The sequence below is a fragment of the Pseudopipra pipra genome, chromosome Z (genome assembly GCF_036250125.1).
Source record: "Pseudopipra pipra isolate bDixPip1 chromosome Z, bDixPip1.hap1, whole genome shotgun sequence".
Classification (NCBI taxonomy): domain Eukaryota; kingdom Metazoa; phylum Chordata; class Aves; order Passeriformes; family Pipridae; genus Pseudopipra; species Pseudopipra pipra.
Window position 1 is genome coordinate 7,166,385 of NC_087581.1, and position 25,047 is coordinate 7,191,431.

At 40.7% G+C, this 25,047-nt stretch overlaps 1 protein-coding gene across 15 annotated transcripts in view; it reads left to right on the forward strand.

Moving 5' to 3' along the window:
* CELF4 (CUGBP Elav-like family member 4) overlaps positions 1 to 25,047 on the forward strand; it is a 701,489-nt gene that overhangs the window by 390,845 nt on the left and 285,597 nt on the right. For all 15 annotated transcript variants that reach the window (XR_010427009.1, XR_010427010.1, XM_064643108.1 and 12 more), the window contains exon 3: positions 4,306 to 4,354. Coding sequence is in view for 13 of the 15 variants with exons in the window: in XM_064643108.1 (XP_064499178.1) it covers positions 4,306 to 4,354 (49 nt within the window). In the remaining 2 variants the exon portion in view is untranslated. The remainder of the gene's footprint in view (positions 1 to 4,305; positions 4,355 to 25,047) is intronic.

A 25,047-nucleotide genomic window follows, 5' to 3' on the forward strand; every position in this document is an offset into this window, starting at 1 on the left:
AATTTGGTGTGAGATGGTGATATCTGGCATAATTTGAATGGGTTGGTTTTAGGGAAAAAAAAAAAAAAAAGGAAGAAAAAGCCAAATTGAAGGGTATGAAGTGTAACAAGTAGGATCATCTTGTCCAAGGTATGCAAAAGTGATAGTAAAGGCGGTTTTCAGCAGAGATGAATGTGTAAAGTATCAAAGTAAAATGAGAAGTGTGATGCATGAGAAGTTCTGACTTCTCCATAAACCCAAACATTTGTGGCACTTGTGGGAAAAGGACATACAACCCCCCCTTCCTGAAAGGGACTGATTCACAGCTGCAGTGGTACCCAGTACCCATAGTTCCCAGTACAGATGTGGAGCATGAGTAACAGGCTTTTCCTGAGTCCACATTGGGAACACAACTGTGAATAAACCCCTGTTTTGCCACCTGCTTGCCACCTCTTGGAAAACTGGGTCTGTCATATGTAACCAAACACCTAAATTATTTTTTTTTGGCACTTGCCTAAACCTCTTTGTGCCCCAGTGGCTCTCAGCTCATCTTTGCTACAAAACTGCTGTTGAGGGAGGCACTTCAAAGCAAATTTTTGACCAAACAAGATTTTGAAAAATGAATGAGGATACACATTGTCCTTATTTATGATGGTTTCATACCTATTGAGCATTCTGGTTCCTTAAAGTCAGGCATCTTCATGTTATGTAGACAATAAAAAATTTTAGTCAAGTCCTAAAGATTGAGAGAGAGGCTAAAGAGGAGATAAACACTTTCTGGGTTAACTAATGGTAAAACAGTATCCTTCTTTTGCAGTGGCAGCCCAATAGGAATGATACCGAATAGGAAACCATGATCATATTTCAAAGGAGAGCACAGAGAGGATCCATGGGCAGAGGAAAGAGTGACCACTGAATGAACAGAAGTGTAGCACATCCTAGAGGAAAGCCTAACAGATTACATCCACTCCATCTGTTAGATCAAATGCTGGCTTAGCCTGCCCAGTTGTTTTCTCATGTTGCCAAACCTCTTTTGAAGTCTTCTATAGGCAGGGTGCAACAAAAACCTTACAGCCACATCTGTAATTCCTATGATCCCATGTGGACTTCCATGGTATAAGTCAGACTTGCTGCCTGATTTCTTCTATCATACTCGCAGGGTACATCATGACAGGACAGATATTAAAGATGTCCATTTCAGTATTCCCCCAAAAACTCTACAGAAGACTGGTTTGGTTTCATTTCATTAAACCCATGGCAATTTCCAGACGAAGAATATACAGGGAGCTTGAAGCTCTAAATTCCCTTCACCTCAAGAAGGCATTTTCCCAGACTGGGAAAGCTACATCTTTCTACCATTTTATTTCCCCACTTAGCCTTTTTCTGGTCCCTGTGGCAGCTCCTTGCTCCCGGAGTGTCTGTGTAAAAAAAAAAAAAAAAATTTCCATAGATGGAGAGAGGAAACTTAATTATTTTCCTCTCAGTGTTTCTCCCTATAATTGGTGTCTTTCATGTCAAGATGATCTCAATTTGTATTATGGGCTCTGTGCAGGCAGCACTTTCTCTCTGGTCTGTAAAGAAATTGTCAAGTGTATAAATCATAGTGTACATTAAATTACACTAGGCTTTTACTTATTAATTCCCCCAGTTTTTAGTTCCTCTGTTGGATGCTCATTCCTTTCCTCTTTTTTTTTTTCCTCTTGGGGATTGTCTTCTTTTTCTCATGCCCCAATCCAAAAGAAACCCAAAAAACCCCCAAAAAACCAAACCAAACCAAAAACAATCAAACAAACCAACCTCCCCCCCAAAATTTTGTGTCCTTTAATTTTTGCCAAAAAATCTGATGATCTTCTCTGCTTTTTGCAAGCTGATCACATCCAACTCAACAAGTGGGAAGAGCTCTGTCTTGCTTTTCTAAAGATTGGCTCCAGAGCTTACTTGAGTTCAGCGGGAATTTTCATAGACTTTAACATTCTTCAGATCAGCACCTACGTTGGTAGATTTATGGGGTGTTCTGCGTCACAAGGCTGTGTCCATTTTGGATTCACGACCTTGTCTCTCAAGGTCTGTGTGCTGCACATCTATAAATTCCTGTCTACCATGACTCTTGCTGGCTGCTTGGAATGCAGGTTCTGGCTGCTGTGGAGTGAGCACCAGGGGCCTCTGACCACCCTCCTCTGACCACAGGAGTTAGATGAGCTATCAGGACCACATTAGGAACCCATAATATGTAACAGGAGTGCAAGTGTCAAAAGTCAGATCTTGGTATGCGGACGGTGTCAACACCAACCTGCTACAAACACAAACCAGTCACAGAGGTTGAGTAGCTGAGGGAAGTAACGGGGCAATTTGGCGTCATTATCCTGCACATGAGAGCCAAGATGGAGTTCATCTGGCATAAGTCCAATAAAGGTGAAAGTCACCTAGATGCATAGACTATCTTTGTGATCACCAGAGAGGAACAGGCACTTCAGAAGACCATACATCCTTTTCATTTCAGACGCCAGCTTAAGAGTGGCTTAAAATTACGGTTTTTGTACGTTTGGAGTTACATGACATAAATTACCCTCCTCATCTTTGTGATGTCAGATCTTTGAATGTCTGTAATAGCTAACTGCTTACATGTTACAGGAGCCCTATGGCAGGATGTCTGTCCTGCTGCTGCTAAATATATTGCCTCTGGCCCTGCTAATATCTTGTGATACCTATGTGAGTGATGGGTCTTTACAGCTGCAGAAGCAGGGGCTGATACAAGCTTTATCTGGTACCAGATCCTCTGTTGGTTTTAGCAGAGCAGAAACTGCTCAGTAGTGTCTGGAGCCACTGATCCTTCTCTCCCAGAGTGTGAGTCTAACTGTAGTCAGTTTATGGATAAGTACATTTTCCTCCAGAGACATCAGTGCAGCAGGATCTGCTAGGCTTTTCATCATCTTAACCTACTTGTCAGCCAGCTTGATAACTTGTTATTACTAAATATGTGTGCAGAGCAATTAGAATAAATCCAAGTTATTATGAACTACTTTCAAAAAAAAAAAAAAAAAAGAAAAAATTTTAAAAAGAGGGAATTAAGGGGGGCAGGGGGAGAGAAAGAGTAAAACTAATGGCCTTGCTACCCAACTGTGATTAGCCACAAATAAGGGATGACTAGTATCCCCTGAAGGCACCCTTTGACATTCATCAGCCAATTTGTGATCCAACTTTATTTGGGAAGACATATGTTGGGAGATTCCTATTGTCTTCTGACCTTCTGCTCCTTGTGATACTTGTTTGAACTTGTACTTTCTTTGTTGGTTGAAAAATCTAAAAGATATTTTCATTCCACTCAGACACGGTCACACATAGAAAGATATTTTGAATAGTCCTTCTGCACAGCGTATGTGACAAGGAGTAAGAGGCAAAGAGGAGTTTTCAGATTAAAATCTCAGCTGTTTCTGATCCAATCTGCATCTCTGGCTACTGACAGGAGGGGTACAGCCTCACCCCTGCTAATCAGACACCCACATCATGTAGGCACTGCCAATGAAGTCCATTGTAGACATCTGTTGCCCTCCTGAGAGTGAGCAGCTCTGGGGATAGTGATGGTCCCTGATGCTTTTGTTGACTGCCAAAGGGATAATTTTGATAACAGAAGTCCTATTCACAGCACAGTGGCAAGGTTTTTATGCTTATTTATATTCTGATGTGAGAAAGGAAGAACATACCTGAAAAAGTAACAGAGGGAGAAATTTTTACTTATATCCTGTCCTCTACTCCACCAAAAAATCACAGTATCCAACACTCCTGCAGCATGTAGACAAATCAGATTCAAAACCCACTCCCCAAATGTGAAATGGAGTCTGCTATGTTACAGGTGACTATCCAACTGAGCTAACAGTAGAAGTGGAATTCACTTTTCAATTTTCTTTTCATCATGCCAACCTCAAGAAATCTTTGCAATTAAAGTCTCACTGATCCTGATATTCTGACAAGGCACTTCTACTCTCACACAGTAGTGTTTCCAGAAGAAACTATTAGAAATTTTAAAAGTTATGTTTAAAATTTCATGACCTGTGTGAAATGAGTCAGATCCCTCTCCTAATGTGATTCAACAGAGCTCCTGTCAGGTAAATGGAGTGACACTGATTTATTTACCTCAGACCAAGCAGAAGCCTTTGCTCCATGGTTACTTCTTTGTTTACTAATTGCTTCCTCACACCCCCCCCCTCCCCCCCGTGGAGTACATTCTGGTGCTAATTATGACGTATGGTAAAAAAACAAAGCGAGCCTCTGTATGTGAATGTTTGATTCCTCCATTAATTACGTGTTTCTCTTTGTTCTTCCTTGCAGATGAACAGACCGATCCAGGTGAAACCAGCGGACAGCGAAAGCCGAGGAGGTAGTTGACTGCATTGCTTTCAGCCACAGTGCTAAGTATAATTGTTGTCTCTGGCTTCTCTCAGGCAATGTGCTGATCAATTAGTAACGTAATCACTGCCAAAGAAATTCCCTCCGCAGCAAAGATTCTCTTTATTAAATCTCCTTTACTTCATCTCACTTTCCTCATATTCAATTATTATTTGATTTTAAAAGGCAGGCAGGTGCCAGCGATTGCCTGAGAAACAAATAACTGCCTCGTTAAGAAGTGAAGCATCAGGCACTGACTTAACAAAGTTTAACAGCAGTGACAGCAATGTGGGTTTTTTCAGACCTACATTGTGCTGAGCTGCAGAGGTGTTTAATTTGGTTAAGATAAAGCAGATATTTTATGGTTTCTCTGACCGTGTTGTTTCTGCTTGCACTGAAGCAATTCTGCTTTTGGAAAAAGCAAATTCTGAGGTGGCAGAGTTTTCTGCACCTGTATCAGCTTATCTGGATAAACCTGTTGTGGAAACTGAAGACTTCTCTCAGAACCGGGGAGTTATTCAGGATTTGCACAGGTGTAGCTGAAATCAGGAGCTGGTCTTTTACTTTTCCATCCTGCACAGTGGATTTGGAAGGCTTTGTTAAGTGATTGTTCAATAGATCACCAGTGATAAGGTGTTTCCTGTAAAAGGTTTTCAACCTGAACTGATGTGGTGATACTTCACCGTACTCTTCTAATAGGAGTCTGTTTGTCAGATCAAACACAGAGCTCACTGAGAAAGTGTGAGATGGTCTGTTATGCTGGATAAATTACCATCCACTATTTTTTTCTTGTATCTGTACATTTATATATATACACGCACATATATAATGACATGTTTCCTTCCTCTCTATCCCTATCTCTTTGGGAAAAAATAGAGAGGCTTTTCCTCATCTATGCAATAAAAACCTCTAGTGCTTATGCATCAGATAAATGTGGGAGTAAGGTTTGTCATTTAGTAATGATGTGGCTCTTAGATGTCTGAAAACTTTTCAATTTCCACCATAAACATAAACTCTTCCTCATTTGTGAGATGACTATCTTTGTGCTGGCATTTGTGGAAATCTCCAGCAACAACTACTTAAAAGGAGTAAAATGCCTCACAGAGAGAAGACACCATGTTCTCTTTCTGTTTGAAAGCTGTGGATTCCAGAGGCTTTGACTGTGTCAGTGTGAGGCTGAAACTCTCCAGTGACTCAAGTCATTGGAAGACTGTATGTAGCTTGTAGTTAAAGGGCTGGTGTTATGGAGTGGCAAAACCAGCAGGTTGAGAGAGGCTCTGTAAGGAAGGGCTGTGGTGCCATGTAATTGCAGAGCAGGAGAGGAACTGAGTGCTGGGAAAACACTAGAAATCTCGGGGATAAATACTGCAGTTTTAGAGCCCCCCCTTAAAGAAAATTTGAGGGAATTTGGCCAATACTGGGCAGAAAGTATCTGATGCGATCTGGGATGGCAAGTTCTGCTTTGAAGGACCACGGCATATTTCTAACCTGCAAAAAAGGCATATCACATTGTGCAGCACTGTCCAGTAGTTTTTAGCAGAACCAGGTCAATTTCCCCTTTTTCCCTCCCTATCTGATGATCTGGCTGTGTCTGAGTAGGACTGGGTAAGCCATGGGCAGTTGTCAATGCCAGTCTCCTAGGGGAAAAGGGAAAGGCTCAGCTGCCTGGGCAAATGAGGGGACATTATGCACATTCCAGTGGAGCTCGTGCCGACAGCGAGAGTTAAGGGAGGGCCTTTTGTCTATTTAATTAGACATACCAAAAAATAATAATTAGGCTGGCCAATTTGCTTAGTGCGCCTACAGGGTATGTAGCTCCCAATCACTCTTTTTTTTTTTTTTTTAAATGCAAATCAGTAATAGAGAACACAAGCCTGGCTTTCTGGGAAGGGTTTTCAAACTCCTTTGCGAAGAGCAGCTGCTTTAAGGGATGGTGGTTTGAACTGCAAAGGGCTCCAGTGGCAGTTTGATTCCACATTATCCGCCACACCAGTGGTTCCCTCCCTATTGTGTTTTAGCTAATTATCTCCCCATCTTGCACAAACCTCATCTTTTCCCATCCAGTCTGCTCCCATATTGCTTCTGTCGGTGGTGGTCACAATGCAGAGGCCAAGCGGGTGTGTTCATCATTGGTGTGAAAGACACGTTGTCCTAATTCCCCACTGACAAGCTGCTTCTGGGCTGGTGATGTTTCAGGACGGCCTGACTCAAGGGCAACTATGGGAGAAAAGAACAATTGGCACCCAAGGGAGGCATTGTATGAAAACTTACGTTCTTCAAGAGCCCACCGGTTAAAGCAGGCTCTGCAAACAGAATGCTAAAAAGGAGGCCGTGTATCTTAGGAGCACATCAAAAGACTTCATTAGGGCTGCAAGATAAAGGTCAACTTCAACAACAAAGAAACTTAAATTGTAGCTTATTATACCCTGTCCGAGTATTGGGTTGGGACATGAGGGAAGAGGGGGGCTTGGAAGACAAAGGAGTTCTTCTGCACAGCAGAAGTCTTTTGGTCTGCCCAAAGTCCATGCTCTGAATACACCTCTATCTCCTGAATGATGAGGAATTTTGGTGCCAGACCACGGTGATAATGAAAGAATGCAGTGCTCTTTGAAACTGTAGTTTGCAAGGAGGTTTTTACTGAAAGTCGTGAGCAGTATTCTTGAGGAAGTGATATTGTGTTTTACTTACGGGCAAATACTTGCATTTTGCTAAAACATTAATCGTTGAATTTTCCAGCAAGTTCTGCCACAGTTAAAAGGTGATGAGAATCCCAAATTTATTTTCTCCCTCACTCAGATTCTGCTCAGTCCTTTTTCCTGTTGTTCTTCTGGAGTCTGGATTTTGTCAGTCTTTAACCCTTCCTGTGTACTGATTCTTGGTTGAACCAAAATAGCATGTTATCATTTAGTGTGTGTGAGCAAGAATTTAGAGTATCAGGCCATCTAGGTTTGAGGAAGAATTCAAAATGTTGCTTGGCACAAATTACACTCAACCCTCCAAAATGGAAATACTGAGCTCCTCTTATTAGTTTTGCCTGTTTTGTTATTTTTTTTGTTTATCTCCATATTGGAGCAAGACAAAGAGTGAAAAACTTTTCAACAAAAACTGTCATTATTTACATTTGCCTAATCTTACAGGAACTAGAAATGAATGTGTCCTCAATATATTTCTATCTGTTTCTAGGGAAACAGTCTAAATTAATGGGAAAATTTTGCAATTTACATTCCATCCTGTTTGTGCATATGTGTTGTATAGTCAAGCTACAAAATGTTTCATAGGGCTACTCCTTCCACAAAATGCTTTATGAAGCCTCAAATCCCTGATCAGAAAGTCAGAGTCCTTTGAGATTTTACAGAGACTTTAGGTGTAGTGGAATTGATAGAACATGATAAAAAGAGAACAATTCATTATTTTGTTCTGAAAAATCACAGTGTAATTCTAGCTTTATTAAGGATATCTTAAAAATTCTCATTGACCTTTGTTTTGGTCAAATTTTGACTTTGCTATATGGAAGTTATTTTGCCAGAGATTAGTTATTCCTACATATTTTTAGAGATGTAAGTTATAAGTCCACATTAAAATTTTGAACATGACATATCCCAATTAAACTGTTAGAATTCTCTATTATTTTCGTCTTGGTGAAGTTGTTTTTTCTTGGTTCCTTGTCTCATGTACAGCTCTAAAAATAGCCTGTAGATATCCATGTCTTAAAGTTTCTCAAACTCAGAGAAAGATTTCAAGTCTGTTTTGTGGTTTGGGGCAAAAGTTTGGAGCCATTTCTTATTTTATCCACAATATCTCCAGCTCTCACTAGACAACTCTCACTGCAGCTGGCAGGGTTAACCTATGATAAACGCAGCCCTGAGGTCCCACTACGTTGTACAGGCAGTAACATTTTTTAAAAGGAAAGGACTCTCCTGCTGCTCTAGTTGCAGTCCGTTAGCAATGCTTAGATGCTCCACTGCTCCACATTCCTCTCAAAGGACAGAGGAAAGTCTGTAAAGGAAGGCATGCAAAGATGCACATGGTGTGCTGCCCAGACACAGTGTTAATGTCACTACCAAGAGGCACTTCACAGTGGGTTTTGAGGTCCTCCAGCATCTTGTGGAAGAGAAACAGAAGGTTCCTGGACTAAAGAAAATAGAAAGGAAAAGTAGAAAGTGATTTAGAGTTTAGGGTTCAGTGTCCTGCAGAGAGGGTGTTGAGAGATTTACAGGAGAGGCTGTGATGCATCATGTTGCAGTGCTTTCTGCATGCAAGAAATCTACTAAAGCTTCTATCTGTGTTTATGCTTTCAGGTAGATTGTTTTTGTGGATGTTTGAGGGAGGCAAATTAACTGGTTTTTTGTCTGCTGTTTGGCAGCTAGAAGGCTTGGACTTCATATTTCAACAAACTTGCTGCATTTCTCTACCTGTTACTTGACCTGCAGGCTCTGAATCTATCTGTTTGGTTATGGTTTATTCCAGATTCAGAGCAAAATGTTCAAGAACTCAATTACAGTTAACAGTAAAACAGTGGTGCCCTGCTCATGCACTATGACCTGTTTCTTTTTATGCCTTCAGCTTAGTAACAATGATGGGATCAGAATGGCCTCTCCACAGTTTCTAAGCTCTATTTGCATTTGGAACAAAAGTCTAAGTCTAATTCTTGTTTCATCCAGGTCTTTTCTAGCTCACTAGCTCTCTGCTGCAGGTGGCAAGGTAGTTTGTGACAAACACAGCCCAAGGTCCCAGTAATTATTTGACATTAACTGATCAGAATTCCATGGCTTGTGTAGATGGTCAAAACCTCTCAGGAGGTTTCCTACATAGGTACCAGCCAGATCCAGGTCTATTTAGGAGCTGCAGTCAAGCAAGACTGGTTTCTTTCAGCTTTGTTGGCTTCACACCGGTGTAACAATGCTGCATGGGATGATTTCCTTCTTCCTTGGAAGCCCTTTGTAAAGAGTAGGTTTGTTTGCTTATACCTTCAGACCAGAAAGGTCTGAAGAAGAGAGAGAAGGGTAAGTAAGGAGAGAGCAATCTTGACAGAGCTCATCATCATCTCTTCTGCTCTGCTGATGGTTGGGCTATGGCGGCGCCCAAGAAATCCTGAATCTGGGGTATAAACATGTTGGATTTGTACCTTTGTAATTCTCATCTCTTCCTTATTTCTGAGCCACATGTTGCCTGTAACATCAACCTCTGTGGAAGAAACTTTGCCAGTGGTTCCCTATCTTCTGCCTTTGCTGAGATTCTTTAAAAGACTTCCCAACCCAGAACCTGGAGAGCAGGCTGAGGGAATGTCCAGTTTCGAGGTGGTAATCCACACAATCCACCTCTATGTGGCTTGCCACAGCTTTTTCTTCAACTGCTCATCTTTTTTTCTTTTATTATCTCCGCGCCCATTTAGCAGGCAACACTGGGAAACAATCTAGGGAAGCAGATAATGTTCTCCCTTCTCACAGCTCCATTAACTCTTCAAACATCATCATGAGCACAATATGATGCAACTTGATCTTCTATAGCTGAGGTAGAGAATGGCACAGACAGGAACTTGCAAAAGTCCCACAACACAGGAATGCCAGCCTTCACTGACAACATTGCAATGGCAATGCTGACTACTAGCTGGACAGCAACATTTTGTGGTGTCTGGACTCAAGACCTCTAAAAAAACATTTACCACACCCAGGTCTCATATTCCCATTTTTTCCTTTGGTGTGCACAACAGTTTAAACAGCATCTCTCTCCCTTCTTGTCATTTCTTGCAGTTTGAAAGGTGATTTTTAGCTCCATGTGAAATCCTCCTCCTAAGTCTCATACATGCCCTCCTCCAGAGGTTTGTCCCAAACATTATCAGCTGGTTTTGACCCTTCTTCCCGGAGGCACCATCACACCCAAACCTAAATATTTTTTCTTGATTAATTGCATATCCAATATTATCCACTGATAATGAGCTGCAGTATCTCTGTGTGGAGGGCAAAGAGAAGGAATGACTGTTTAAAAATAAACTAATATTCTGTTAAAAAATCCACCAGAAGTGGAGATGAGCTCGTGAGTCAAAGGAAAAAAAAAAAAAAGAAAAAACAAGAACCTAAGAAAAGACTTTGATATTAAACTGGGAGGCAGGTTTCTTGCCTTAGAGGCTGGGGAAATGTCAGGACCAGCAGAAAACTTCGGTGTCACTGACAGGGTGGCGTTCCTGAGGATTGGCTGTTGGACATGCTGTAGTATTAGGAGAGATGTCAATGCCTTGGAACATGTTTACCTGTCTGTTTGTATAGTCAAAAGCTGGGGAAAGAGCTGGACCCAGGACCACAACAGCCACTTAAGGCATCCCACAGTTTTGAGCATCAATCTGGACTCTTCTGTCCTATATGTCCTGGTGTCCTTCCCATGGAATAGGAAAGCATAAGGTCCAGGGCAGGATCAAAAAACTCATTTAGATTTTAACAGTCTTCCTTTCTGCCAATTCAGGTGAAAGCAAACCCAGGCTTTAGACCTGGCTGTGTGTTAAGCATCTTTCTACAACAACATCCAAGGCTGTTGAGTTCAAAGAGAACATGTCCATTGAATTTTATTTCAGGTCTGAACATCTGTTAAAATCTGTGGTGTTTTTCCTTTAGGTCTAAGATAAACTTCATCTAGAAAGAGCATTTTAGTTCTCACGAAAATCTTCTCTTTCTAGCTGTAGCTGGTTGTGGAACTGATTACATCAATGGGAAATGAAAATCTCTTGGTTTATTGTGGAATTTCAGGACTGCATGACCCTACTGACAGCTGACACCCTGTTGTCCTCAGAAGGCTCTATTTTCAAGCAGACAGAATGTACCAGCATGCAAATGCATCAGTTAATTCAAAGTAGCCCTGGGTGACCCCATTCATGCTTTCCGCTCTCTGGTAAAACTCAGTTCTGGGGGAGAAAAAAGGCTCCGGCAGATCCTCATGTGTAGTGTTTTATATTTGATGACTCTGCTGAAGGCTGATGTGCTCCATTCCATACTCAACTGCTGAAAGAATATAAGGGACATCAAACTTTTGTTCACGTCTGCCCTTTCCATCGTGATTGAAATCGATGGAAGTGTGCCCATCAATAGGAACTGGAAAAGATCCACAGGACATTGTGTTCTAGCACATGTCCTAAGGACAACCTTTTAAAATCAAGGGAATAAAAGGAAAAGAAAAAAAAAATAAAACAAAATCACACTGCACATTTTTCATAAAGCATCTGTAACCTAACAATTTACTGACAGGAAGGAGGAGAGACCAGAGCAGAGCCTGGGGAGAGATTGGTGAGCTTATGCTTATTGCCTTGAGGTTTTGATATCAGTTCTGCTTCTTGCTAAGACAAAACTTTTGACCAATTATGTAACTTTGATTATCTTCTCCTTCACGCCTTTCTTTTATTACCTGCTTAGGTTGTGATATGCTTTAATTTGCTCATTTTTTGTGGCTAGTGCCTTTGGCACTCGTGCATGTCAGGCTGTCAGTGCCATAGGGTTAAGACACCAGTGGAAGCCTGTAGCTGTGCCCAGAATGATCGATACAGGGCCAAAAATCAAGTGATTGAGGGCCCTCACACCACAGTGTGATATTTGGACTTTTTTCAATAGCAAGGCAAAAATGGAAGAAGTGGTAGGAGGAGAAGAGTGGAGGAAATGAAAAATGTAACCCTATAAAAAAATCCTACCTTTGTAAATACATCTCAACCTCCTAGGTGAACTCAGGGGCATATAACAATCCCAGTATCTTTTTTTTTTAATGTAAAAGTTGCTTGTCAATGGGTTTTTATACAGCATTAATAATACATTTATAGATATGTTCCACAATTAATTGCAAAGCATTTATGGTACTGAACAGTTAGAATGCATTATGATAATCACTCCTCGTGCATTGACTTTATTGTAAAGGTTTTGCTGATCACTGTAATTGGCTTGTTATTACACAGGAATATAATAACACCTCTCTGTATAGTAGTTTATAGCACATCAATAGCAAATGCATTCCCTTTATTGAAAGCAATGTGCATTTTATTAGAATATAGCTGAATAAGTGCAATCTGCGTAGACAAATGAAGTTTCTAATGACCTGTCTCAAAAAAGAGTCGAAATAACAAGCCATTTATTATGTACTTTTTCCATTGATGAACTTGTTGTTATGGTTACACAGACATTTCTTTAAAAAACATAAGACACATTTTGCTGTTCTTTCAAAGAAGAATTTGGGGGAAAATAAACATATAGGCCATTTTTATGCCTGATGTTGAATACAGTATGGGTGAATGATGCTCACACCTTAGAGATTTAATTTGCTTGTTGAGATTTTCCAAGCTTCTTCCCTGTGTGTTTGGTCTCACATTCACAGAAAATCAAAACATTCTCACTCTGAGCCCAAGCACAGCTCTTGAGTGCTGTACTAACATCCCCTACACCATCACCAATGCATCAGATATGAGGGCTTGGTGCTGTCCTTACTCTTGTTGTATGGGTTCTTTTTCTTTATTTTAAAAACAGGCATGTTTTATAGTTAACAACAAAGAAAAATTAAGAAGGCACCCAGAGTTATTTTCCTGCCTGCCATCATTGCTCTGAATTTCAGTTCTTTCTGGGAACTTAGAGTTGCACCCATCTGGCATACACATGTAATTGATGTGTATTCGTTTGTTCATCTAACCCCAAGTGTAATCAACATCAGTCAAGTACCTTAACACCTTTGAAACCTTGAATCTGGATAGAGAACATTGTTGTTTCCAGATCTGGTACAGTTCATATAGTTACACTGCTGTGCAGAGTATAAGCTGAGTCCAGTTTTCAGCACATAAAGATGTGTGCCTGCGTCTTCTCAGCTGTCACTTTTTTATTGCAGGCTTGAAAAAACCTTTGATTCTAGAGCAATCCAGAGTTTTTCTGGACAGTAGGAGCTAGGAAATGTCTGGACTATAGACAGTACTCTCAGCTGTTGGCACACAGACTGCCTCAACCCTGCAGTTTTGATGCAGACTGAACTCTCCTCTCTGACTGGGAATTTCAGTGAGAAGGGGTTTGCCTCTTGCCTGCTGAGATCCTAGATTATACTATCACAGCTTTCAAGAAGTTTCAAGGCTCTGGAAATGCTGGAGGTCAAGAAAACTTTTCTTCGTGGCACACACAGCATTTTCCAACCTCTCTCTGTATATTACAAGTGTGTACGTGAAATCAGTTTGGGAGGCAGAAAATCTCTATGTAAATAATGTAGCTCTCTGAGTAAACTGTATCTAGTTCTTTTACTCAGAATCTGGGCCACTTAGCAGCCTTAGACTTAGAGACAGAAGAAATGTTGAATAAGGCTACTATGGCACCGTTCTTAGAATGCTTTTTCAGGCAGGATTCACTTTACCTAGCTTTAGCACCTAAATACTAAGCATATTGTCTAAGTTAGTCATCTAGTCTCCTCCTGTGGACAGTGCATGGAGACAGGTGCTTCAAACTGTGATTCACCCCATCCTAAGACAGATGGGATAAATGGTACTTCAAAGTCCCTTCTCTCTTTCTTCACTGAATCAGGAATGAACCTGTGACAATTAACTCAGATTTAGGCATTCTCACTTATAGACACCTAAAGAGAGGTAAGATGAATCGCAACTTTCACCTTTTCATGCCACAGTTTTCTATCTGTATCACATGAATGATGATACTGGACTTTTTTGAAATCCTGGGTAAGATCTATGAATAAAAATTACTGTATAAAAACTTTGAATTGTATAAGAAGTTGGGGTATTGTCCTAAAAAGAGAAGACATCTTTCTCCATTAATGTGTTAGCTTCATAACATCAGGGGAAGAATAGGAGGGGTTGCATCCCAATCAGCCCAAGCAATAGAGATAATCTGATCAATTTTAATTTCTTTTTAAAGTCGATTTTCATTTGTATTTTTGTATTTCAGTTTGCTACCACTCCCATTCTCGCAGCAGAAAGCAAGCTCAAAAAAAACCCAAAAGCTTCAAAGTAGTATGCAACATCAGTGTCTTTAAAATGTGTTTTCATAATTAAGAAAAATATTTTTATCTTTAAAACCAGCTTGCTTTGGAATCTGTGATAGAAAATGAATATGGCCCCTTGTAATATCATTTGTAGAAAGGTAATTTTCAAGGCAGCACTGCACTGAAACATTTTCCCCCAGGGAGGATAAACAGTTGGCTTCAATTAGTGAGGAACTGTTTCCTTTCTTTTCAATTTTAAGGACAGTCTTGCAGTTGGATCCTGCACAGAGGAAAAGAAAGCTCCACACAGGGCAATAGACTGCAGCTCGGAAGACTGAGGCTTAAATTCTTGCCTTGCCACAGATATTCTCCTCGACCTTGAAGAGGTTACTTAGGGTCAGCCTATTATTTTCACTCCATTTCTATCTGGTGACTATTATTATCTTTGACTGAATATACACGTAAAATTGGCCGAACATCTTGCTCTGACTCCAGTTTCCTTCTATAAAATAATATTGGTGCTGCAAGGATACATGCATTAAAGATTATTAGGTGCTCAGGCTCTCTAATAATTAGTTCCACAGAAGTAACTTGGTTAGATAAATAGAGGTGTTCAAAAGTGTCAAATGTATTTCACTGCTCAAATCTCACATAAAGTCAATGGGCCTTGGGTGTCTAAATATTCCCTTTGAAAATCTGCCCAAATAATGATGTTCTTCCAAATAGTTGGAGACAGCTTCGTGGGGCTGATTCCTTACACTTTTACAGTGGAATCAATTTGAACTTGTTCCCGTAAGAGAAACTGCCTATTGGTGCTTGTGGCAGCTGAAGAGGACATATTCCATGCCAAGGCAGGTTTCTTTCATACCACAAGATTGCCCAATTCAAGGGACTAAAAGAGTGTTAAAAATAAGAGAAAAGCAACTTAAATATGTTAGGACTAGTCTTGGTGAGGAGATGCTTTTCTTGTAGCATCAAACCTATGATGCAGGAATTCATAGTTAGTAATATAATTCCTGCCCATGCACTGCCATAAGAATGGTAATTAATCCCCCCAAATCTTTATTTTATCCATCTCTTGGGTCACTAATGAATGGCCAGAATGCATTGATTATAAACCACAAAATATTGACACTTCCAAGCAGGCATGCAATTAACACGAAATTATATTGCCACAATGTAAGGTACATTGGATGAGTTGCTTTCTTGGGTTCTTCTTTTTTTTTTTTCCCTAAAATGACTATAACTATTATTATTATGAATAGCTAATGAAAAAGAGGTGTGAAAGAGTGGGCCAGAACCACAGGCACGGGGGAATGAAGGTAGTATGAGTTTAATGACTTTAGAGATCAGAGTAAACCAAAGCAGGCTCTCTACTACCTAGATCAGAAATCTAATTATTTACTATCTATCTTGTGGCAGTGCCTGGGAGACCGGTCATGAACCATCACACCAGGTTCACTGTACAACACTGAGCTGATGGAGACCATCTTTTCCTTAAAAGATTACTCTCTAAAGATAAGACCAGATGTACTGTCTGAATGCAAAGCTCTCATATGGTGTCTTCACAGATGCAAAAAAAACCCCATTGGTGCTGGGTTGCACTATTGGGAGTGAAACTAGTCGATCAGGTCAGGGGCTGTGGAGTTAGGATCTACCTGGGGCAAGAAAACAGTAGGATGGCCTTCAAGCAAAGCTCCTTTTGGTGAAACATCCTCTGAGACAAAGCAAGTGACATCTTGAATAACATACACAAGAACTTAAGCTAATAATAGCATGGTCTCCTTCTTGACAAGGACCATTCTCCTGCACACTCACACCACGTGGCTGGCAGATTTGATCACACCCAGGGCCAAACAGCTGCCTTTAGTGTACAAGTTTGCTAGTGGAAAAGAAACTCAGGTTCAGTAGATGCCTCAGGGACAGAGGACTGGCAGGCAGCCTGTTATGCCACTATGGAGGTCTGTGGGTACTGCGGTAGAAACAAGGGTGCAAGGATATAGACGTCCCTGAACACCAAGTGTATCTTTACAGAGAGCTCTTCAAAGACTCCAGAGACACCTAAAGCAAAACAGAGGTCAAAAATCATGTCTCACAACAGAGAATCAAATCCGAATGCAAGTAAATTCTCCGGTGTTTGCAGTGAGCTGAATTTACCCCTGTCTCTCCTTGATCTCAGTGTGTGATCCTGCACTCTTCCTTGGTATTCCAGGCAATGTGTTTTTTATTAGAGCCTCTAATGTTCCCTTATTGAAGTTTGGGCTTTGAGAGGAAAGGCCAAAGCACTGGAGCACTAGCCATTCTTCTAGTGTTTCTGCCTAGATTAAAAGGAAATGAATACGGTTTAGATCTGGACAGAATCGTTAGATCTCATTTAACCTCTTGCATAAACTGACTGTAAAATTTCACCCAGACGGTCTGTGCTGAGACTTCTGACTTGCATTTGACTGAAGAATAAAGAAATTTAGCCAGGGAGTGCCTCTTTTGAGGCTTCAGTACAACTTTGATATCAAACAGGTTGGAATTGTGGAGATGAACCTTCTAAAAGGCTTTTAATAATTTAGCAAATCAGTTCAATTAGTAAGGATACATTTTGGTTATCAATTACGTGTAACAAGTAGAGATAGTAGGATACATTTTTCAATTAAAAAATTAAATACATATGCTTTCCCCACTCTTCTGCACACAAAACGACAAGGGGCGATCTTTTCCTGGGGCAAAATTTTCCAGATTTTTCTAAAGAGACCCTTGAAAAGGCACAACAGCGTGATTATCCTAAAACTGAACAAGTGGAAATATTCCTGGTGTCTATGGATGCAAGGGAGTTCATTCAAAACAGCCTTTTTCCCTCCTGAAAAGCAGATATTCATGTGCAGAGGAAGCAACCTGCATAACTCTTCCTGTGCAGTCCAAGTGCTGTCATTTCCTTCTTGCAACATTTCCATAACAACGCAACTGTTTTTTCTTCTTGAGTTTCTAACTTCCTGGTCTGACCATGTGCCAAAAGGGTGAGACATGTCCAGTGCTTTTCAGAAAATTGTGCTGTCCCCAACTAAAAAGAAATGTCTCACCTGCCTTATCCAGTGACCACAGAAATGGTTGTTACTGCATGTCAACAGACATTGTAGAGCGACAGAATTTCCATGGGCAAATAATCAGAGGAGAAAAATCCTCCATTTTGCAGACATCAGTAACATGCTGACCTTTAACAATATCATGAGTCTTCACTCTCCTTTTAAAGTATTATATCCATCCTTAGGGGGAAAAAAATTGTACCTAAGGATTGAAATCAGCAGTGGATCATAATGCTGGCTGTGCTATTCAATTGCCCTGCTGTATTTAGGATCCATTTATTTCTAGCTATTTTTTTTCTGTCTTGAATCTAAAAAAAGAAGTGACCAGGCTGGCAGTGACATGTGATTAATAGATTGCACCTTTAGAAAAAGTTAGCAGAAGGAGATTAGCATTGCAGCCTATTATTTATTAATTAAATGCAGACACCCTATTTATACCAATGCTGATGACATTAGTTCACGTCCATGCTTTGGGACTGCATTATCCATCCGGTCTCCCAGCATAGTAATGATTGTTATTAAGCCTGTGGATGTTGCTGGGCTCTTTCTGTCACTTGCTTCTGTTATCAGCAGGAAAGGACAGCCAAGAAGTTAAAGGTCCAATCTGAACTTTTTGTTCAGGTGTCTGCTCTGTCTCTAACAGCCTGAATTACCTTGGCCATATCTCTTGGCTCCTTTGGGACATCACTGTTTCCTTTTTGCATCTGTACCTCCTTGTAGCTCAGGGCGCGTTGAAAATTTAGTGTGCAAGGCAGTATGTTGTGTGAGACCTTTTCTATTGCCTACAGGAGAAAGGATGATTTTAGTGGATATATATTGCACCTGCTGCTGCTATTTCAATTAACAAAAAGGGAAAGAGTTATCTCAAGTATTGTTCTTTAGCAGTGCCATGACAGAACATTACACTTCACATGACTCTTGTTTGATAAGCTTGTATTCCTGCCTTCAGCGTGTTCAAGGAAAGCTACAAAGCCAATCCAACCCTGAGGTTTCCATTATTCCCAGTAGCTGTTTTCAAGATCCTGCCATTAAAGGCAGGGAAAACAACTAATAGGTTGCAGATCTCTCCCTGATCCCACCTCAGGGATATCCATGGGCTTCTTTACCACACATGATAAGCAGATTTGTATACAACTACCCTGTCCTGCAATTTGAAAAAGAGAAAGACATGGTGGTGCAGGACACAATTCTGTTTGTTTTATATCAGGAAATAGCTCTTTACCAGCTCCAGGCAGATCATAAATTAATACATGGCACTTGGTTGGACTGTCTGTGGTCATATGAGCCAGCAGAGCCAATAGACTACATATGTTTTACCTTCAGAGTAAAGATAAGAATCCAGGGAAATCTTCACATTCACTGATTGGAATGCTTGAAAAATTACATTTTGGGTATCCATAATCCAAATGTTCAGTTACTCCTGCAGAAGCATTCATAAATATTTAGATTTGGTAGGGTTTCTTGACAAGCTGTGATGTGCACTCTCTTTTGTGGCTTTGTCTAACTCTCTTTTTCCACACATTAAAGGACAAGCAAAATACATGAACTAGTCTCTTAACAGCATCTTCTCCATGTAAGCAACTGCTTTCACTGTCAGCAGCACATTCTGCAACCAGGGCAGGAAGTCCAGTCATGACTGGGGGTAGGGTTTTCTTTCTACTCTGTGAAAATTCCTAAGTCACCAGAGGTACAAAGACAAGTTTTGAAACCAGCATGTACTCATGAAACTATTTAGGGTTTGGTCCAAGGCCTACTCAGAAGGCTTTGGAGCAATACCACCATGGGAGGGTTCCTCTAGAGCACTCTGAGTACCTGAGCCTTAAGCATCCTCTCACCATCATTTTGGTGTTTGCTGATTTGAATTTTCTTCAGCTATCATGTTGACTCTCTGAAAGCTGAGCATTGTAACAACCAATAATTAAAAGTGAATATTGAAGTGTCTTTCAGCATTATCTGTGCCATGATACAATCTGAACACACGCAAAAGACATTCAAAAGATGAATGGAGGGAGTGAATGGGCTGATTTATCCTGGACTGTTTCTCATGGTGTGAAGTCTGCCTTTCACAGCCTGATGAAGTGCAGAGACAGTTAGTGGATTTGCTACCAGGAAGGGCACACATTCATTTCTCTTCGTGCAAATGTATTTAGAGCTGAAATGTGAGCATAGGAAAAATTACAGCAAAAAAAGCAACCACTGAAAGTGCAAACTATCATTTACTTTGGCAAGTTAGTGTTAAAAGGAATAAATTGAGGGTAGTAGAAACTGGCATAGAAATTGCACAGAAGGGTTTCTCCCTGTGTGTATATGCTTCCAAATGGTTGTTGTTTTTTCTTCTTTTCCTTTTTCTGTCCTCCATTTGTTGTAACTTTCCACAGTTAGACATTGCTTCCTACAGACATTTCCCAAATACTACACCAGCTGTGAACACATCCACTCCTAACCTTAGTTAAAAACAGAGTTGGGTGTAAAGTGAAACTGCAATTCCTTCCCATCCCCATTGCTGTAGCAGCAACATAAAGCACCTCATTTTTATCCAGAAAGGGTAGAAAGATGGCTTTAAAATGGATGCTGGTCTGCTAGATGATGTAGATAATATTAGCCCTTCTGAATCTCTGTCAGTGGCTCTCAAAGCCTCTTTCAGATGTAATCAGCCTCCTCACCTTGCTCAATGTACGGACAAAGAAACTGAGGAACTGTGAGTAATGTGTTTTGGGAACAGCACATCGCTCGCTACACAGCTTGCAGCTGAAGTCATGTCTTCTAAATCCTGTTCAGCACTCTACTTAAATTTGGTCTTTGTTTTTATCCTCACTTCAGCTTTGCATCAGTCCTCTGACTTTTGTAAATGTGCTAGAAAGTGAATCAAAGGGCACAGGAGAACAGAGGGGTGGGGAGTTTGCAAGGGAATTCCCCCTGGTCCCAGCCTGTCAGGATCTTAACACCCACCTATGTGCATCTTCCCTGTGGATGGGGAGCAACTTGCTCCTGGCATTGAAGGAAGAGAAGGAAAAGGTGGTGCTATAATGCTGGAGAGTATGTAGCCCCATTCCTGACCTCCCTGCATCCTCTTGCTGTAGGAATTTGTCATCACTCACCTGTCAGTTATATTATCTCCCACATGCAGCCGTGCAAACATGCAGTATAACACGTACAAATATCTGGTCACAAAAGGCTCAGCAACAACTCTGACCAAATAAAATCTCCCAAACAGACAGTGAGTTGGGATATTGTCCTTTTGAAGCTCCTTTGAAGGTTTGATTTCCTCCTTCTCCCCTTTTTATGTAAATCTGTTCTACCTACAACACCCAAATGCCAGGAAATCTTAGAACAGTAAATACCCCTGCAGCACAAACAAAAATCATCCTTCAGAGAAACTGTTTGGCTTCTCAAAGCTGTGGCCTTGCCCTTTAAAATGAAGGGCATGCTTCTGAAAAGCTCTCCTTTCCTTGCAGACCTTTGTTTTCAGCATGCTTGCAGTGGTACTGCCTTCACCAGTGATGGTACCATAGCTTCTCGAGTTCAGCAAGGACACTCAACACAGGGAGACATTAAAGTGATGTCTCCAAACTCCAGAAGGTGTTTTGCCATTGAGTTGATCTTAAAACAACCTCTTCAGAAGCCAATACTGGCCAATTTGATACAAGTTATCCCATCTATTGGCTAGGCCCTATAAAACCCCTGTTCCTTCTTTCTGAAGGAAGCCAGACTTCTACAGTCAAGCAATTGTGTGTGCGTGCCTGGGCCCATCCATCAGTCAATCTGTCAGGGGTTCCTCCTTTGAGCTTTGAACCCGCTGGGTAATTTAACCTATCGCTGATGGGGTGGAAGAGGTCCCAAAGCTACTCCTATAAATTTCATGAAAATGGGCAGCCAAGCAGAGCAGAGCGTTCTCATTAGTGTTCATAAGCCCATCTTTTATTAGACATCAGTGAACTCATGGGGGTAGGGACATTGGAAGAGGGTTTTACACATCTGGCTGCCCATGAAGCAACTTGTTTCAGTGTGTGCACTCTGATACCCTGTCAAGAGGCCTCCTGTAGTAACAGCTTCTTGGTTTTAACAGGATGTCAGACAGATTTCTTAGCTCCTTTCTGCTGATTTCAACAATGCTTCACACAGCAGCAAAGTCAGCCTGCTTGTTGCATTTCCCTTCCCTCCTCAGTCAAAGCCACCCGAGAGAGTTCCTGCACAATGTTTAATAAGTAGCGTAACATCAGAGGTGGCTGCTTTTCAGAGAGGAGTACCTGAAGGTAACAAGAAAAACGGTACAGGCTTATGAAATTTTTCTGTATATCAGCATAAAAAAGTAATATTCAAACATAAACGGTTATCTGTTGTTCAATCATATCTTCAGGTTGTCTAGACAGACTTCAGGATTATGAAAAGTGTGTCAACAAATTTTAATTTCATTTAACGTGGTCTGGACTGTATCAATTCCTCTTCCAAACCCCTTTGCATTAGTAGTGTTGTTTTTTTTTTCTGTTTGTCCTGTGGAATAACGAAATCTGAGCTGTTGCTCAAAGCATGTAGGTTCAAAACAAAGTGCAGGAAAACACACTTTGAGGCAGACCTCCAAAGCCCCAGGTGTGTGGCAGTATATCTAGCAGCAGGAGAGATGGTTCTTCAACCTTAGTTCTGAAATCCTCATGCTTTCCTGCATGGATATCAAATCTCTGGCCACTACCCAAACATGCAGTGCAATTTACTACAGACAAACCATAGGTGAGGCCCTCTAACAAAAATTTTTGATGTACATTTGATAAAGCTTGGCTAAGAAGTTAAAGTAATCAGTGGTATTAAAAAACATATACATATACATAAAAAGTGTTTTTGCAGGAACAGCACTGAATGACGACAGGAATATACCCCCAGTTGGTACTAGTCATATGGAAACCTGTGTTTCAAAGAAAGGCAACTTAAAATTAATGTCATGTCAGAGTTACTGCTTTTCATGAACACCAGAAAATGCTCTATCTCATTATTTCTGTAGATCAAGATTTTTTTACATGTGTACTTACATTATTTGTTCTCATTGTAGCATTCTGGATAAAAGAAAAGTCAGTTTAATTCCTCCTTTCAAAGAAAATCACACTAATTTGAATATGTGGATTGCACATAACTAGGTACTTTGTGGGTTGTGTGTGCACATGTATTGTTCAGGACCTATGTCTTTTTAGATTTCTTAAAAGTCAGTGGCAATTTTACAGAAAAATTATTGGGTTTATTTTCAATTTGTCAAAGTATTGGGGTTTTTTCCTTAGACTTCATTTCTATATTCTTTTTGCTGTAAGTACAATGTCTTATTTTCTTCCTTTCTTACCTTCTTTATTTCCTTTGATTTAGTCTTTCTTCCTTTCTTTCCTCCTGCCTACCTGTGTCTCTCTTAGGTAATATCACCATAATTTCTAGAATTTATAACAAGCAGGCAAAAGAATAGGACCAGGCTTTCTTCTTTTTAAATGTTGGTGACTAAGCAGTAACTTCACAAAAGTTCCTAAAAGTCAGTTTGATTTACTGTGGGGTACATTAGAGCAGGCTTTGGTACACGTTATCCTGCTGTATGGAAGACCAGCAAGATGAAACCTAAAAAAAAAGAAACTCAGATTCTGTCCCTTTTCAATGAACAGAAACAAAACAAGAAAAAAAAGGAAACAGGGGGAGTGAGGGAGAGACAGTTCCATCAGGTGTCAAGGAGGGCATGTCTGCTGGCAAGGATTCTGCCTCTCATGGCATGGACCACCCTCTCTATAGCTGGATGTGTGCAAAGTGATGAACCAGACAAGAGAGGGCAACTTGGCAGCAGGACGTGTTACCAAAGTGGTCTTATGCAGAAGCTGAGATTTTTTTGCTGAGGGTAAGTCCCCTTCTGTGGTCACTATTCCCCACCAACTTCACAATCAGGTTATTTGGTCCTAATAATCTCATTTTCCTCATGTGAAACATCAAGCTAGAAATCAGGCGAGGATTGTCTCAAGTGTCTCTAGTGCTTCCTGACTCCCTGAAGAAGCAAGTCAAGAGGAGGATAGAGATTTACAGAGTTACTTCCAGTTACTTAAACCTCTTGATTATTCCTTTTAGCTTAGCCTCACATTTGGCAGAATGACTGCAGAGCAATGTCCCAGCCAAGCAGGATCAGATTATAGCCTTTGCCATCTAGCAGCACAGCCAACACAGGGGAAAATCACCTCTGCACTCAGCTGATGTTAAAACAGTAATATTACTTGTCTTGTTCTTTGGTATGTCGCAAGGATAATGTTCACCAGCCCCTGTGAGATGTTCTGTGACAAAGGGACAGGACCACAAACGCACCTGTCTCCATACAGCAGACAAAATCCCTTTGCCATCCAGTACCTGAAAGAGCTCCTGAAATAAGAGGGGGTGGGGGAAAAAGGCTGGGGCCTTGGGAAAATTTTGTAGAGCTCCTTTACACAGTTCATGCAAGTCCCCCTTCCCAGTTCCCAATCTTACGGTGAGTCTTCGAAGACACTGCTGAGGTAGGAAACCAGGGGCAATGCCACAGCCACCACAAGCATTTCCTCAGGCCATGCTTGTCTGTACCCGTTCTGCTGTCAGATCAAGCACATCATTTTTTAGTGGGAATGCTTATTTCCTAAGAGTAACCAATCCCTAGGGTAATTGAGACTAGAATTTTACAGGTCAGACTTTAGTCTGGTCTTAGTCTCCAACAAATATTATTCAGATTGCCTGAACAATAGTTATTAATTAATCGTGCCTTCTAATAGCTATTTTTTTCACTCCTGGCAGTATTCCTGCAGAAGGAGTTTATTCATTAACTCAAGCGGTGAAGTCCTGGCTTGCAGCCCCAGTCCCTCCTTTCTCCTCCATGGTGACCTATAACAAGTATCTTTGCAGTGGAAGGTTATATCCATTTCCATGTCTCTTGCTTCATTAAGGATGAAATCAGCTGGGACTTGGAAACAAGTCTTTCGCTCACTTGGCTTTTGTTTGGTTTGCTGAAACTCACAAGTAAGGTCTGGAACCAGTGAGCACTTTGAGTCTGGGATGGGCAACATTTCTTGATTTGGACGACTAATAAGCTTTTTGTCTTCTGGTGATGTAAGCAATGAGTTAGACACAGAAATCTGTGTCTGGAGTGATCTATCCCAGTGATGATCTTTATTTCTTTATTTTTGAATGTAAAATGCATAGTTGTCTCCCAAATTATTTAGCTTCTATAGTTCACTAAAAAAAGTTCCATCTCTGTGGGATGAGGATTTCTCTCTCTTGACACGATCTGGCTTTCATTTAATATTCTTTCTAATTTTTCTCATGGGCAAGGATGGAAAACAAACTTAAAGATCTCACTCGACACCCAGTGCACATCACGTTAATGTCACTGTGGATATCAGTGAGCCCAAAAAGTTTTGCAAAATATCTTGGTGTACACATGCCTGTTGGAGTTCTAGGGATACTCCTGGGAAATTTTGATCTTGTTATTGATAAAATGCAATAAACTATTATTACTGAAGTGGAACCCTCTTAACTGTCAGAGAAGTTGTTAGTAAAGAACTTAAGGATTAATATCTATGTGTGTGTGTGAGAGTGTATCAAGGTGAATAATAATAACCACTTTAGTCAGGTGCTCTTTTCAATTCCTTTCTTTATGTCAGCTCTTCTGTAGGTTTTAATATTTTTTTACCTTCAGGGGATA